We start from the raw sequence: 16,299 nt of genomic DNA, 5'->3' as shown, positions 1-16,299 counted from the left end.
AGATGACACGATCCCGACCCTGCAGCTGCAAGTTTATTGCATTCAGATGACTCGTAATGTCACACAGAAAAGCCATTTCACACAGAAACATTTCGTCTCGGAGTTGTGTTGTGTCTTTCCCTTTGCTGTCCAAGAACAGACAAATCTCCTCACGAAGCTCGAAACATCTTTGAAGCACCTTTCCCTGGCTTAGCCATCGCACCTCTGTGTGATAAGGCAAATCACCATGCTCCGTTTCTAACTCCGTCAGAAATGCCTTGAACTGGCGGTGATTCAAACCTTTGGCTCTGATAAAGTTAACTGTGCGCGTGATGATGCTCATTACATGCTCCATTTTCAAGGCTTTACCGCACAACGCTTCCTGGTGTATGATACAATGATAAGCTGTCAGCTCACCTGTCGCGTTTTCCTCTTGCATCTTTTCCCGTATCTTCGCCACCAGTCCGCTCCTGTGTCCACACATCGCAGGTGCTCCGTCGGTTGTCAAACCCACAAGTTTTTCCCAAGGCAGCTCCATCTCATTTACACATCTTGACACCTCTTCATACAAATCATGCCCCGTAGTTGTGCCATGCATAGGACGTAAAGCCAAAAACTCCTCTGTCACGCTTAGGTTGGAGTCCACTCCGCGGATGAAAATTGACAACTGGGCAATGTCAGAAATGTCGGTGCTCTCATCCACAGCCAAGGAATATGCAATAAAATCTTTTCCCTTTTTCACAAGCTGCTCTTTTAGATTGATGGACAACTGGTCTACTCTCTCGGCAATGGTGTTTCTGCTCAGACTCACATTTAAAAAGAGTTGCCTTTTTTCTGGGCAAACTTCGTCACAAACTTTAATCATGCAGTTTTTGATGAAATCCCCCTCCGTAAATGGCCGGGCTGATTTAGCGATCTCTTCTGCCAAAATAAAACTGGCCTTGACAGTTGCGTCCGCGTGTGTGTCCGCGTGTTTCGTTTCATAATGTCGTCTCAGATTATACTCTTTCAGTACCGCCACACTTTCTCCACACAGAAGACACACAGGTTTTCCAGCTACCTTCGTGAACATATACTCCGACTCCCACCTTGTTTGAAACCCCCGGTTCTCAGTATCCACCTTCCGTTTTGCCATTTTTGATGGGTATCTGAAAGTTAATTTTACTGTGATGCTGACGACTGCTGTGCCAATAAATATTGAAATGAAGCAGCCTACTGCTCGGTGCGTCACCTTTGCATTGTGGGAAATGTAGTATTGGTGCGTGTAAAAGATCTGCGGGCTGCCGGCTTGCTGCGGGCCGGTTCTAATAATAAATCAAGATCATCCCAGGGGCCGTAAAAAACCTTCTTGCGGGCCGGATGTGGCCCGCGGGCCTTGACTCTGACATATGTGCTCTACAGGGAGACAGGTTCTGCTGTTGTGCAGTGGTTGCACAGCCTTTCCTCTACAGGGAGACAGGTTCTGCTGTTGTGCAGTGGTTGCACAGCCTTTCCTCTACAGGGAGCCAGGTTTTCCTGTGTCTACCCTTCTCAATGGCAAGGCTGTGCTCACTGAGCCTGTAGTTTGTCAAGGTTTTTCTAAGGTTTTGATCAGTAACCATGGTCAAATATTTAGCCACGGTGTACTGTTGATTTAGGGCCAGATAGCACTGCATTTTGCTTTGTGTTTGTGCTTGTGTTTCCCAATAAGTAATGTAGTTTTGTTTTGACTGTGTTGTAATTTGGTTTATCCTGATTGGTTGGATGTTCTGGTCCTGAGGTTTCAGTGTGTTAGTAGAACAGGTTAGTGAACTCAGCCCCAGGACCAGCTGGATGGGGGGACTGAGGCTTCAGTGTGTTAGTAGAACAGGTTTGTGAACTCAGCCCCAGGACCAGCTGGATGAGGGGACTCTTTTCTTTGCTCAGCTCTTGGCCTTGCAGGGCTTGGTAATGATATGAGAGGGGGTCACTGTATTTTAGATGTTTCCAAAACTTAATTGCTCTTTTTGAGTTTTTATTATTAGTGGATATTGGCCTAATTCTGCCCTGCATGCATTGTTTGTAGTTTTCCTCTGGACATGTAGGAGAATCTTACAGAACTCTACATGCAGGGTTTCAATGGGGTGTTTGTCCAATTTGATGAAATCTTGTTTTGCAAGTTGGCCCCACACTTTGCTGCCATAAAGTGCAATTGGTTCAATGACATATTCAATTAGTTTTAGCCAAATTTTAATAGGTATTTCAATTTGAATTAGCTTTTTAACGGCGTAGTCTGCCCTGCGTGCTTTCTCTCTCACTTCATTCACTGCCTCATGAAGGTGTCCAGTTGAGCTTATTTTTAAACCTAAGTAATTGTAGTGTGTACATTACTCCCTATATTTAAACCTCAGTAATTCTAGTGTGTACAGTACTCTATATATTTTGTACCAATTGAGAACTTTGGTCTAATTCCCTGAGATCTGGATCTTCTCTGTAAAATCATTATTTTAGTCGTTTTGGGGTTTACTGCCAGGGCCCAGATCTGGCAGTACTGCTCTAGCAGGTCCAGGCTCTGTTGTAGGCCATGTGCTGTGGGTGACAGCAGGCATAGGTAATCTGCAAAGAGTAGGCATTTAACTTCTGAGTTGTGGAGACTAACACCAGGGGATGAGGATTTTTTAATTTTTTTAAATGTAAATATTGAAGAGTACAGGGCTCAGATTGCAACCCTGGCGAAGGCCACGCCCCTGGTTAAAGAATTCTGTTATTTTCTTACCAATTTTAATGCTGCACGTATTGCCAGTATACATTGATTTAATTATGTCTAATGTTTTACCCCCTACACCACTTTCTCTCTCTGTCTCTGTCTCTGTCTCTGTCTTTGTCTCTGTCTCTCTCTCCCTATATCTCTCTCCCCTTGCTCTCTCTCTATCTCTCTCTCTCAATTCAATTCAAAGTGCTTTGTTGGCATGGGAAACATGTGTTAACATTGCCAAAGCAAGTGAGGTAGATAATTTACAAAAATGAAATAAACAATAAAAATTAACAGTAAACATTACACTCACAGAAGTTTCAAAACAATAAAGACATTACAAATGTCATATTTTTATATACAGTCTTGTAACAATGTACAAATGGTTAAAGGACACAAGATGAAATAAATAAGTATAAATATGGGTTGTATTTACAATGGTGTTTGTTCTTCACTGGTTGCCCTTTTCTTGTGGTAACAGGTCACAAATCGTTCTGCTGTGATGGCACAGGGTGGTATTTCACCCAGTAGATATGGGAGATTATCAAAATTGGATTTGTTTTCTAATTCTTTGTGGATCTGTGTAATCTGAGGGAAATATGTGTCTCTAATATGGTCATACATTGAGCAGAAGGTTAGGAAGCGCAGCTCAGTTTCCACCTCATTTTGTGGGCAGTGAACACATAGCCTGTCTTCTCTTGAGAGCCAGGTCTGCCCACGGTGGCTTCTCAATAGCAAGGCTATGCTCACTGAGTCTGTACATAGTCAAAGCTTTCCTTAATTTTGGGTCAGTCACAGTGGTCAGTTATTCTGCCACTGTGTACTCTCTGTTTAGGGCCAAATAGCATTCTAGTTTGCTATGTTTTTTAGTTAATTCTTTCCAATGTGTCAATTTATCTTTTTGTTTTCTCATGATTTGGTTGGGTCTAATTGTGCTGCTGTCCTGGGGCTCTGTGGGGTGTGTTTGTGTTTGTGAACAGAGCCCCAGGACCAGCTTGCTTAGGGGACTCTTCTCCAGGTTCATCTCTCTGTAGGTGATGGCTTTGTTATGGATGGTTTGGGAATCGCTTCCTTTTAGGTGGTTGTATAATTTATCTGCTCTTTTCTGGATTTTGATAATTAGCGGGTATCGGCCTAATTCTGCTCTGCATGCATTATTAGGTGTTCTACGTTGTACACGGACTATATTTTTGCAGAATTCTGCATGCAGAGTCTCAATTTGGTGTTTTTCCCATTTTGTGAAATCTTGGTTGGTGAGCAGACCCCAGACCTCACAACCATAAAGGGCAATGGGCTCTATGACTGATTCAAGTATTTTTAGCCAGATCCTAATTGGTATGTTGAATTTTATGTTCCTTTTGATGGCATAGAATGCCCTTCTTGCCTTGTCTCTCAGATCGTTCACAGTTTTGTGGAAGTTACATGTGGCGCTGATGTTTAGGCCAAGGTACGTATAGTTTTTTGTGTGCTCTAGGGCAATGGTGTCTAGATGGAATTTGTATTTGTGGTCCTGGTGACTGGACCTTTTTTGGAACACCATTATTTTGGTCTTACTGAGATTTACTGTCAGGGCCCAGGCAGAATATGTGCAGAAGATCTAGGTGCTGCTGTAGGCCCTCCTTGGTTGGGGACAGAAGCACCAGATCATCAGCAAACAGCAGACATTTGTCTTTGGATTCTAGTAGGGTGAGGCCGGGTGCTGCAGACTGTTCTAGTGCCCTCGCCAATACATTGATATATATGCTTAAGCTGCATCCCTGTCTCACCCCACGACCCAGTGGGAAGAAATTTGTGTGTTTTTTGCCAATTTTAACCGCACACTTGTTGTTTGTGTATGTAACAGTATAACTTTAGACCGTCCCCTCGCCCATACCCGGGCACGAACCAGGGACCCTCTGCACATATCAACAACAGTCACCCACGAAGCATCGTTACCCATCGCTCCACGAAAGCCACGGCCCTTGCAGAGCAAGGGGAACCACTACTTCAAGGTCTCAGAGCAAGTGACGTCACCGATTGAAACGCTATTTAGGGCGCACCGCTAACCAAGCTAGCCGTTTCACATCCGTTATACTAGCACCACCGCTAACCAAGCTAGCCGTTTCACATCCGATATACTAGCACCACCGCTAACCAAGCTAGCCGTTTCACATCTGTTATACTAGCACCACCGCTAACCAAGCTAGCCGTTTCACATCCGTTATACTAGCACCACCGCTAACTAAGCTAGCCGTTTCACATCCGTTATACTAGCACCACCGCTAACCAAGCTAGCCGTTTCACATCTGTTATACTAGCACCACCGCTAACCAAGCTAGCCATTTCACATCCGTTATACTAGCACCACCGCTAACTAAGCTAGCCGTTTCACATCCGTTATACTAGCACCACCGCTAACCAAGCTAGCCGTTTCACATCCGTTACATGTACATGGGTTTTATAATGTCGTATGTTTTACCCCCAACACCACTTTCCATCCATTTTGTATATGCCAAATTGAGTCAAAGGCTTTTTTGAAATCAACAAAGCATGATAAGTCTTTGCCCTTGGTTTTGGTTTGTTTGGTTGTCAATTAGGGTGTGCAGGGTGAATACATGTTCTGTTGAACGGTAATTTGGTAAAAAGCCAATTTGACATTTGCTCAGTACATTGTTTTCACTCTCTCTCTCTCTCTCTCTCTCTCTCTCTCTCTCTCTCTCTCTCTCTCTCTCTCTCTCTCTCTCTCTCTCTCTCTCTCTCTCTCTCTCTCTTTGTGAGTCTTCTTTCTCTCAGCCATGGAGGAAGTTGTCTAATGAGGACCCAAAATAATTCTGCTTCTTTTTATTTCCACTCATTTCCTCCCCAGATAAGCCTCCTCCTCCTGTCCTCCATCCCTCCTCCTCCACTAACACACCACCATGGCTGAGACAGTTGGACCTAAGACCCCCCTAAACACTCCACGGGGTAACAACCACCCAGGGGTAACCTCCCTCCCACCAGAGCCCATCCAAATCATCCGCACCAAGGCCCGCTCCAGGAGGGTCCGCGTCAACGTCGGAGGTCTAAACCACGAGGTCCTGTGGCGGACGCTGGACCGGCTGCCCCGTACCCGCCTGGGTAAGCTCCGAGACTGCAACACCCACGAGAGCCTGATGGAGGTCTGCGACGACTACAGCCTCCATGAGAACGAATACTTCTTTGACCGGCACCCGGGCGCCTTCACCTCGATCCTCAACTTCTACCGCACAGGGAAGCTGCACATGATGGAGGAGATGTGCGCCCTGTCGTTCGGCCAGGAGCTCGACTACTGGGGTATAGATGAGATCTACCTGGAGTCCTGCTGCCAGGCCCGGTACCACCAGAAGAAAGAACAGATGAACGAGGAGCTGCGGAGGGAGGCGGAGACGCTGAAAGAGAGAGAGGGAGAGATTGAGTTTGATAACACCTGCTGCCAGGAGAAGAGGAAGAAGCTTTGGGACCTCCTGGAGAAACCCAGCTCTTCCCTGCCTGCCAAGGTAAGAGAGGGAGGGATTTGAAAAAGAGGGAAGGAGGGGAGAGGGTGTACCTGTACCCCCGCTGGTTTTGTGTGTGTTGTGTACTCTCACTGGTTTTGCTCCACACAGAGAGAGAGTGAGAGAGAGAGAGGGATGGGAAGGGGAGGGAGCGCAATGTTATTTTTGTATTTCTGGATCGTCACTTATAGTGTTTGTGAGGAGAGGAGAGGAGAGGAGAGGAGAGGAGAGGAGAGGAGAGGAGAGGAGTTGTCCCAGGTAGCAGGTATAGCTAGTAGTACTACAGCACAGATGAATAACTGCTCTGTTCTCACCAAGGTTTCTGTTGGATATTGGACTTTGTGAAATGTGCTCACAATCTACTGTGCGTTCAACATAGAGCTGAAGTACACTGTATGGTGACTGTATCCTACTGTATGGTGACTGTATCCTACTGTATGGTGACTGTATCCTACTGTATGGTGACTGTATCCTACTGTATGGTGACTGTATCCTACTGTATGGTGACTGTATGGTGACTGTATGGGGACTGTATTGTACAGTATGGTGACTGCATTGTACAGTATGGTGACTGTATTGTACAGTATGGTGACTGTATGCTGACTGTATTGTACTGTATGGTGACTGTATTGTACTGTATGGTGACTGTATGGGGACTGTATTGTACAGTATGGTGACTGTATTGTACAGTATGGTGACTGTATTGTACAGTATGGTGACTGTATGCTGACTGTATTGTACTGTATGGTGACTGTATTGTACTGTATGGTGACTGTATGGGGACTGTATTGTACAGTATGGTGACTGCATTGTACAGTATGGTGACTGTATTGTACTGTATGATGACTGTATTGTACAGTATGGTGACTGTATGCTGACTGTATTGTACAGTATGGTGACTGTATGCTGACTGTATTGTACTGTATGGTGACTGTATTGTAAAGTATGGTGACTGTATTGTACAGTATGGTGACTGTATTGTACAGTATGGTGACTGTATGGTGACTGTATTATACTGTATGGTGACTGTATTGTACAGTATGGTGACTGTAATGGTGACTGTATTGTACAGTATGGTGACTGTATCCTACTGTATGGTGACTGTATGCTGACTGTATTGTACTGTATGGTGACTGTATTGTACAGTATGGTGACTGTATCCTACTGTATGGTGACTGTATGCTGACTGTATTGTACAGTATGGTGACTGTATTGTACAGTATGGTGACTGTATTGTACAGTATGGTGACTGTATTTTACAGTCTGGTGGCTGTATGGTGACTGTATGGTGACTGTATGGTGACTGCATTGTACAGTATGGTGACTGTATCCTACTGTAGGATGACTGTATTGTACATTATGGTGACTGTATTGTACAGTATGGTGACTGTATTGTACTGTATGGTGACTGTATGGTGACTGTATAATGACTGTATTGTACAGTATGGTGACTGTATTGTACAGTATGGTGACTGTATTGTGACCGTATTGTACAGTATGGTGACTGTATGGTGACCGTATTGTACAGTATGGTGACTGTATGGTGACTGTATTGTACAGTATGGTGACTGTATCCTACTGTATGGTGACTGTATGCTGACTGTATTGTACTGTATAGTAACTGTATTGTACAGTGTGGTGACTGTATTGTACTGTATGGTGACTGTATGGTGACTGTATTGTACAGTATGGTGACTGTATTGTACAGTATGGTGACTGTATGGTGACTGTATTGTACAGTATGGTGACTGTATTGGACTGTATGGTGACTGTATTGTACAGTATGGTGACTGTATGGTACAGTATGTTGACTGTATGGCACAACATGGTGACTGTATGTTCCAGTATGGTGACTGTATGGTGACTGCATTGTACAGTATGGTGACTGTATTGTACAGTATGGTGACTACATTGTACTGTATGGTGACTGTATGGTGACTGTATGGTGAATGTATTGTACAGTATGGTGACTGTATTGTACAGTATGGTGACTACATTGTACAGTATGGTGACTGTATGGTGACTGTATGGTGACTGCATTGTACAGTATGGTGACTGTATTGTACAGTATGGTGACTACATTGTACTGTATGGTGACTGTATGGTGACTGTATGGTGAATGTATTGTACAGTATGGTGACTGTATTGTACAGTATGGTGACTGCATTGTACAGTATGGTGACTGTATTGTACAGTATGGTGACTACATTGTACAGTATGGTGACTGTATGGTGACTGTATTGTACAGTATGGTGACTGTATGGTGAATGTATTGTACAGTATGGTGACTGTATGGTGACTGTATTGTACATTATGGTGACTGTATTGTACAGTATGGTGACTGTATTGTACAGTATGGTGACTGTATTGTGACCGTATTGTACAGTATGGTGACTGTATGGTGACCGTATTGTACAGTATGGTGACTGTATGGTGACTGTATTGTACAGTATGGTGACTGTATCCTACTGTATGGTGACTGTATGCTGACTGTATTGTACTGTATAGTAACTGTATTGTACAGTGTGGTGACTGTATTGTACTGTATGGTGACTGTATGGTGACTGTATAATGACTGTATTGTACAGTATGGTGACTGTATTGTACAGTATGGTGACTGTATGGTGACCGCATTGTACAGTATGGTGACTGTATGGTGACTGTATTGTACAGTATGGTGACCGTATTGTACAGTATGGTGACTGTATGGTGACTGTATTGTACAGTATGGTGACTGTATTGTACAGTATGGTGACTGTATGGTGACTGTATTGTACAGTATGGTGACTGTATTGGACTGTATGGTGACTGTATTGTACAGTATGGTGACTGTATGGTACAGTATGTTGACTGTATGGCACAACATGGTGACTGTATGTTCCAGTATGGTGACTGTATGGTGACTGTATTGTACAGTATGGTGACTGTATTGTACAGTATGGTGACTGTATTGTACAGTACGGTGGCTGTATGGTGACTGTATGGTGACTGTATGGTGACTGCATTGTACAGTATGGTGACTGTATTGTACAGTATGGTGACTACATTGTACAGTATGGTGACTGTATGGTGAATGTATTGTACAGTATGGTGACTGTATGGTGAATGTATTGTACAGTATGGTGACTACATTGTACAGTATGGTGACTGTATGGTGAATGTATTGTACAGTATGGTGACTGTATGGTGACTGTATTGTATGTGCTGCATGCAGCATGTGTGTGTGTTGATACATTATGGTCATCGTTTGTCATCGTGTTAGCCATATTTTCCTGCGGTCATTATGGTCATCGTTTGTCATCGTGCTAGCCATATTTTCCTGCGGTCATTATGGTCATCGTTTGTCATCGTGTTAGCCATATTTTCCTGCGGTCATTATGGTCATCGTTTGTCATCGTGTTAGCCATATTTTCCTGCTGTCATTATGGTCATCGTTTGTCATTGTGTTAGCCATATTTTCCTGCGGTCATTATGGTCATCGTTTGTCATTGTGTTAGCCATATTTTCCTGCGGTCATTATGGTCATCATTTGTCATTGTGTTAGCCATATTTTCCTGCGGTCATTATGGTCATCGTTTGCCATCGTGTTAGCCATATTTTCCTGCTGTCATTATGGTCATTGTTTGTCATCGTGTTAGCCATATTTTCCTGCTGTCATTATGGTCATCGTTTGTCATCGTGTTAGCCATATTTTCCTGCGGTCATTATGGTCATCATTTGTCATTGTGTTAGCCATATTTTCCTGCGGTCATTATGGTCATCGTTTGTCATCGTGTTAGCCATATTTTCCTGCTGTCAATATGGTCATCGTTTGTCATTGTGTTAGCCATATTTTCCTGCGGTCATTATGGTCATCGTTTGTCATCGTGTTAGCCATGTATTCCTGCAGTCCTTATGGTCATCGTTTGTCATCGTGATAGCCATATTTTCCTGCTGTCATTAGCAATCTTAGAATTCAAACCGTTTCCATAGTCACTAACACAGTCTAAGGTAATTACATTCCGTTGATATTGGTTGTCTCTAAGTGAATTACAGTGGCTGTAGGGATATAGTGAAGGAGCCAATGGCTGAAGGGGGATAGTGAAGGAGCCAATGGCTGTAGGGGGATAGTAAATGAGCCAATGGCTGTAGGGATATAGTGAAGGAGCCAATGGCTGAAGGGGGATAGTGAAGGAGCCAATGGCTGAAGGGGGATAGTGAAGGAGCCAATGGCTGTAGGGATATAGTGAAGGAGCCAATGGCTGTAGGGATATAGTGACGGGGTCAATGGCTGCAGGGGGATAGTGAAGGAGCCAATGGCTGAAGGGGGATAGTGAATGAGCCAATGGCTGTAGGGGGATAGTGAATGAGCCAATGGCTGCAGGGGGATAGTGAAGGAGCCAATGGCTGTAGGGATATAGTGAAGGAGCCAATGGCTGAAGGGGGATAGTGAAGGAGCCAATGGCTGTAGGGATATAGTGAAGGAGCCAATGGCTGTAGGGATATAGTGACGGGGTCAATGGCTGTAGGGGGATAGTGAAGGAGCCAATGGCTGTAGGGGGATAGTGAATGAGCCAATGGCTGTAGGGGGATAGTGAATGAGCCAATGGCTGTAGGGGGATAGTGAATGAGCCAATGGCTGCAGGGGGATAGTGAAGGAGCCAATGGCTGAAGGGGGATAGTGAAGGAGCCAATGGCTGAAGGGGGATAGTGAAGGAGCCAATGGCTGAAGGGGGATAGTGAAGGAGCCAATGGCTGAAGGGGGATAGTGAAGGAGCCAATGGCTGTAGGGATATTGTGACGGGGCCAATGGCTGAAGGGGGATAGTGAAGGAGCCAATGGCTGCAGGGGGATAGTGAAGGAGCCAATGGCTGAAGGGGGATAGGGAACAGTGAAAATCAGTGGCGGTTGGTGCCGTTTAAAATGAGGGAGGACGATTCATTTTTTTATGAGGATGACCTAATTTCTGTTACAGCATATTGGATGACTGTCATTCATATTCACCCAGTTCAATGTAACAGTGACAGGTTTAGGTTACTGTCATTCATATTCACCCAGTTCAATGTAACAGTGACAGGTTTAGGTTACTGTCATTCATATTCACCCAGTTCAATGTAACAGTGACAGGTTTAGGTTACAGTCATTCATATTCCATTCACACAGTTCAATGTAACAGTGACAGGTTTAGGTTACTGTCATTCATATTCACCCAGTTCAATGTAACAGTGATATGGAGAGAGATATCTCTCTCCTACTCGTGGCCAATGTGTTCATCATTGATGAGAAATGTTTGCTTTCAGATCCAGCGAGTAAGTGTATCACTTATATGGCTGTGTCTCTCCATCCATCGTTTCATCCATCACTTTATCTCTCTATCCATCCCCCTCTCTCTATCCATCCCTCTCTCTGTTTATTCCTCCATCCCTCTCTCTGTATCTATCCCTCTCTCTGTTCCTTCCTCCATCCCTCTCTCCTTCTCGTCCCACAATCCCCCTCTCTGTTCCTTCCTCCATCCCTCTCTCCTTCTCGTCCCACAAGCCCCCTCTCTGTTCCTTTCTCCATCCTTCTCTCCTTCTCGTCCCACAATCCCCCTCTCTGTTCCTTCCTCCATCCCTCTCTCCTTCTCGTCCCACAATCCCCCTCTCTGTTCCTTCCTCCATCCCTCTCTCCTTCTCGTCCCACAATCCCCCTCTCTGTTCCTTCCTCCATCCCTCTCTCCTTCTCGTCCCACAAGCCCCCTCTCTGTTCCTTCCTCCATCCCTCTCTCCTTCTCGTCCCACAATCCCCCTCTCTGTTCCTTCCTCCATCCCTCTCTCCTTCTCGTCCCACAATCCCCCTCTCTGTTCCTTCCTCCATCTCTCTCTCCTTCTCGTCCCACAAGCCCCCTCACTGTTCCTTCCTCCATCCCTCTCTCCTTCTCGTCCCACAATCCCCCTCTCTGTTCCTTCCTCCATCCCTCTCTCCTTCTCGTCCCACAATCCCCCTCTCTGTTCCTTCCTCCATCCCTCTCTCCTTCTCGTCCCACAATCCCCCTCTCTGTTCCTTCCTCCATCCCTCTCTCCTTCTCGTCCCACAAGCCCCCTCTCTGTTCCTTCCTCCATCCCTCTCTCCTTCTCGTCCCACAAGCCCCCTCTCTGTTCCTTCCTCCATCCCTCTCTCCTTCTCGTCCCACAATCCCCCTCTCTGTTCCTTCCTCCATCCCTCTCTCCTTCTCGTCCCACAAGCCCCCTCTCTGTTCCTTCCTCCATCCCTCTCTCCTTCTCGTGCCACAAGCCCCCTCTCTGTTCCTTCCTCCATCCCTCTCTCCTTCTCGTCCCACAATCCCCCTCTCTCCTTTTCGTTCCACAATCCCCCTCTCTGTTCCTTCCTCCATCCCTCTCTCCTTCGCCATCCGTCACTCTGTCCTTCTTCCTCTCCCACTCCCTCTCTCCACTGTCCCACTACCCAGCTGTCTCTAGTTGATGCATGTAACCCTACTATAGTTGATCTATTTGCCTACATACAGACTTGATTTCATTGGCCACTTTAATAAATGGAACACTAGTCACTTTAATCATGTTTATATATCTTGCATTACTCATCTCATATGTATATACTGCATTTTTTTCACCATCTATTGCGTCTTGTCTCTGCTGCTCTGTCGTTGCTCATCTATATGTTTATATGTACACTGCCGTTCAACAGTTTGGGGTCACTTAGAAATGTCCTTGCTTTTGAAAGAAAAACACATTTTATTTTGTCCATTAAAATAACATCAAATTGATCAGAAATACAGTGTAGACGTTGTTAATGTTGTAAATGACTATTGTAGCTGGAAACGCAGATTTTTAAAATGGAATATCTACATAGGCTTATAGAGGCCCATTATAAGCACGCCTGTGTCTTCGTTCAGGTTCACCATCAGAGTTACGTTCCAGACGTTCCTCTCCAGACCCACTCAGCAGAATTTCATTTGTTTTAGGTTGGAGATTCCTATTGAAGTCATTTACAGCTGGAAGTTCACATACACCTTAGCCAAATACATTTAAACTCAGTTTTTCACAATTCCTGACAGTTAATCAGAGTAAAAATTCCCTGTTTTAGGTCAGCTAGCATCACCACTTTATTTTAAGAATGTGAAATGTCAGAATAATAGTAGAGAGAATGATTTATTTCAGCTTTTATTTCTTTCATCACATTCCCAGTGGGTCAGAAGTTTACATACACTCAATTAGTATTTGGTAGCATTACCTTTAAATTGTTTAACTTGTGTCAAACGTTTCGGGTAGCCTTCCACAAGCTTCCCACAATAAGTTGGGTGAATTTTGGCCCATTCCTCCTAACAGAGCTGGTGTAACTGAGTCAGGTTTGTAGGCCTCCTTGCTCGCACACGCTTTTTCAGTTCTGCCCTCAAATATTCTATAGGATTGAGGTCAGGGCTTTGTGATGGTCACTCCAATACCTTGACTTTGTTGTCCTTACGCCATTTTGCCACAACTTTGGAAGTGTGCTTGGGGTCATTTTCCATTTGGAAGACCCATTTGTGACCAAGCTTTAACTTTCTGACTGATGTCTTGAGATGTTGCTTCAATATTTCGACAGAATTTTCCATGCCATCTATTTTATGAAGTGCACCAGCCCCTCCTGCAGCAAAGCACCCCCACTACTTGATGCTGCCACCCCCATGCTTCACGGTTGGGATGGTGTTCTTCGGCTTGCAAGCCTCCCCCTTTTTCCTCCAAATATAACGATGGTCATTATGGCCAAACAGTTCTATTTCTGTTTCATCAGACCAGAGGACATTTATCCAAAAAGTACGATCTTTGTCCCCATGTGCAGTTGCAAATCGTAGTCTGGCTTTTTTATTGCGTTTTTGGAGCAGTGGCTTCTTCCTTGCTGAGCGGCCTTTCAGGTTATTATTTTGTCACAGCCTGACCTGAGATATCTCTGGTTTCTTTATATTTTGGTGAGGTCAGGGTGTGACTAGGGTGGATGCGCTAGTTTTTGAATTTGTCTAGGGTTTTTGTAGGTCTAAGGTTTTTGTAGGTCTAGGTATTTGTATGTTTATGGTGGCCTGATATGGTTCCCAATCAGAGGCAGCTGTTTGTTGTTGTCTCTGATTGGGGATCCTATTTAGGTAGCCATTTTCCCTTTGGTGTTGGTGGGTTCTTGTCCTATGTTTAGTTGTCTGTCTGCACCATCCATATAGCGTCACGGTTCGTTTTGTTATTTTGTTCAGTGTTCATTCTGTAATCAAAGAAGAAGACGAAGAAGAAGAAGAAGAAGCACCTTGGTCTCCTTCGTACAACGAACGTGACACTTCACAAGGTCCTGTTGTTCTGGTTCTGATTTTCACTTTTCACACCAAAGTACGTTCATCTCTAGGAGACAAAAACGTGTCTCCTTCCTGAGCGGTATGACGGCTGCGTGGTCCCATGGTGTTTATGCTTGCGTACTATTGTTTGTACAGGTGAACGTGGTACCTTCAGGCGTTTGGAAATTGCTCCCATGGATGAACCAGACTTGTGGAGGTCTACAATTTTTTTTCTGAGGTCTTGGCTGACTTCGTTTGATTTCCCCATGATGTCAAGCAAAGAGGCACTGAGTTTGAAGGTAGGCCTTGAAGTACATCCACAGGTACACCTCCAATTGATTCAAATGATGTCAAATAGCCTTTCAGAAGCTTCTAAAGCCACATAATTTTCCTGGAATATTCCAAGCTGTTTAAAGGCACAGTCAACTTTGTGTATGTAAACTTCTGACCCACTGGAATTGTGATACAGTGAATTATAAATGAACAATTGTTGGAAAAATTAATTGTGTCATGCACAAAGTAGATGTCCAAACCGACTTGCCAAAACTATAGTTTGTTAACAAGACATATGTGGAGTGGTTGAAAACCAAATTTTAATGACTCCAACCTCAGTGTATGTAAACTTCTGACTTCAACTGTAGCTCAGGCTTCCCCTTATCTCTCTCTCATACACACGCACACACACATACACACACACACACACACACATACATACACACACACACACACACACACACACACACACACACACACACACACACACACACATATACACATACACATACACATACACACACACACACTGATCAGTGACACGTCAGTTAAAATGGTCAGTGCTCAGTTGGCCTCAATGAGAGAAGATCTGAATCTCTGCTGTAAATCACGATCACGCGGCATATTAAATGACCTTCTACGAGTGTCTGATAGGGTCTGGATAGCACCGTAATTATTCTAGGTATCCTAAACTAGGTATTGGCAGGTGCGTTGTAACTGATTCATGGGTCTGAGGTCTGAAAAGCTATTACTGAGGGAAGGGAGAGTCCACCTTGTAAAGGAAAACAAATCACTATTTAATTCAGGAAATGTTTCCAGGGCGCGCATAGCTCGTAAATGGGTAACTAGCCAGCCAATGAGGAAAGAGGGAACTACAGGATGTTGACAGTTAATACGATGTTTAAAATCCATAGTCCTCAAGCATAACCCTAAAGCACAGGATAGTCACCACCATTAGAATATTTGAACTTGTTCTTCTCCCAATCCCTATGTTTTAAATTGTTAAAGTAGTGCACTTTATAGGGAATAGTGTGCCATTTGAGACACAGAGGCAGCCCTATATTTCTCACTCTCCTTCCTCTTCAGTCTCCTCATAGCCTGTCACCTCTTCCTCCTCTTCCTCCTCTTTAGTCTCCTTATAGCCTGTCACCTCTTCCTCCTCTTCCTCCTCTTCAGTCTCCTCATAACCTGTCACCTCTTCCTCCTCCTCTTCAGTCTCCTATTAGCCTGTCACCTCTTCCTCCTCTTCAATCTCCTTGTAGCCTGCCACTCCTGTCACCTCCTCCTCTTCAGTCTCCTTAGAGCCTGCCACTCCTGTCACCTCCTCCTCCTCTTCAGTTTCCTTGTAGCCTGTCACCTCCTCTTCCTCCTCTTCAGTCTCCTTATAGCCTGTCACCTCTTCCTCCTTTCCTTCCTCTTCAGTCTCCTTGTAGCCTGTCACCTCTTCCTCCTCTTCCTCCTCTTCCTCCTCTTCCTCCTCTTCAGGCTCCTTATAGCCTGTCACCTCTTCCTCCTCTTCCTCCTCTTCAGTCTCCTCATAGCCTGTCACCTCCTCCTCCTCTTCAGTCTCCTTA

The 16,299-nt window shown here is 44.6% G+C and overlaps 1 protein-coding gene across 1 annotated transcript in view; it reads left to right on the top strand.

Annotated features, from left to right (window-relative positions):
• The first annotated feature begins 5,586 nt into the window (after positions 1 to 5,586).
• The window catches only part of LOC139420583 (potassium voltage-gated channel subfamily B member 2-like), a 293,127-nt gene continuing 282,414 nt past the window's right edge, over positions 5,587 to 16,299 (top strand). The window contains exon 1 of the mRNA XM_071170769.1: positions 5,587 to 6,183. Within this exon, the coding sequence (XP_071026870.1) occupies positions 5,587 to 6,183 (597 nt within the window). The remainder of the gene's footprint in view (positions 6,184 to 16,299) is intronic.

This window comes from Oncorhynchus clarkii, chromosome 11, assembly GCF_045791955.1.
Source record: "Oncorhynchus clarkii lewisi isolate Uvic-CL-2024 chromosome 11, UVic_Ocla_1.0, whole genome shotgun sequence".
NCBI lineage: Eukaryota > Metazoa > Chordata > Actinopteri > Salmoniformes > Salmonidae > Oncorhynchus > Oncorhynchus clarkii.
This window is presented reverse-complemented; position numbering and strand designations above follow the sequence as displayed.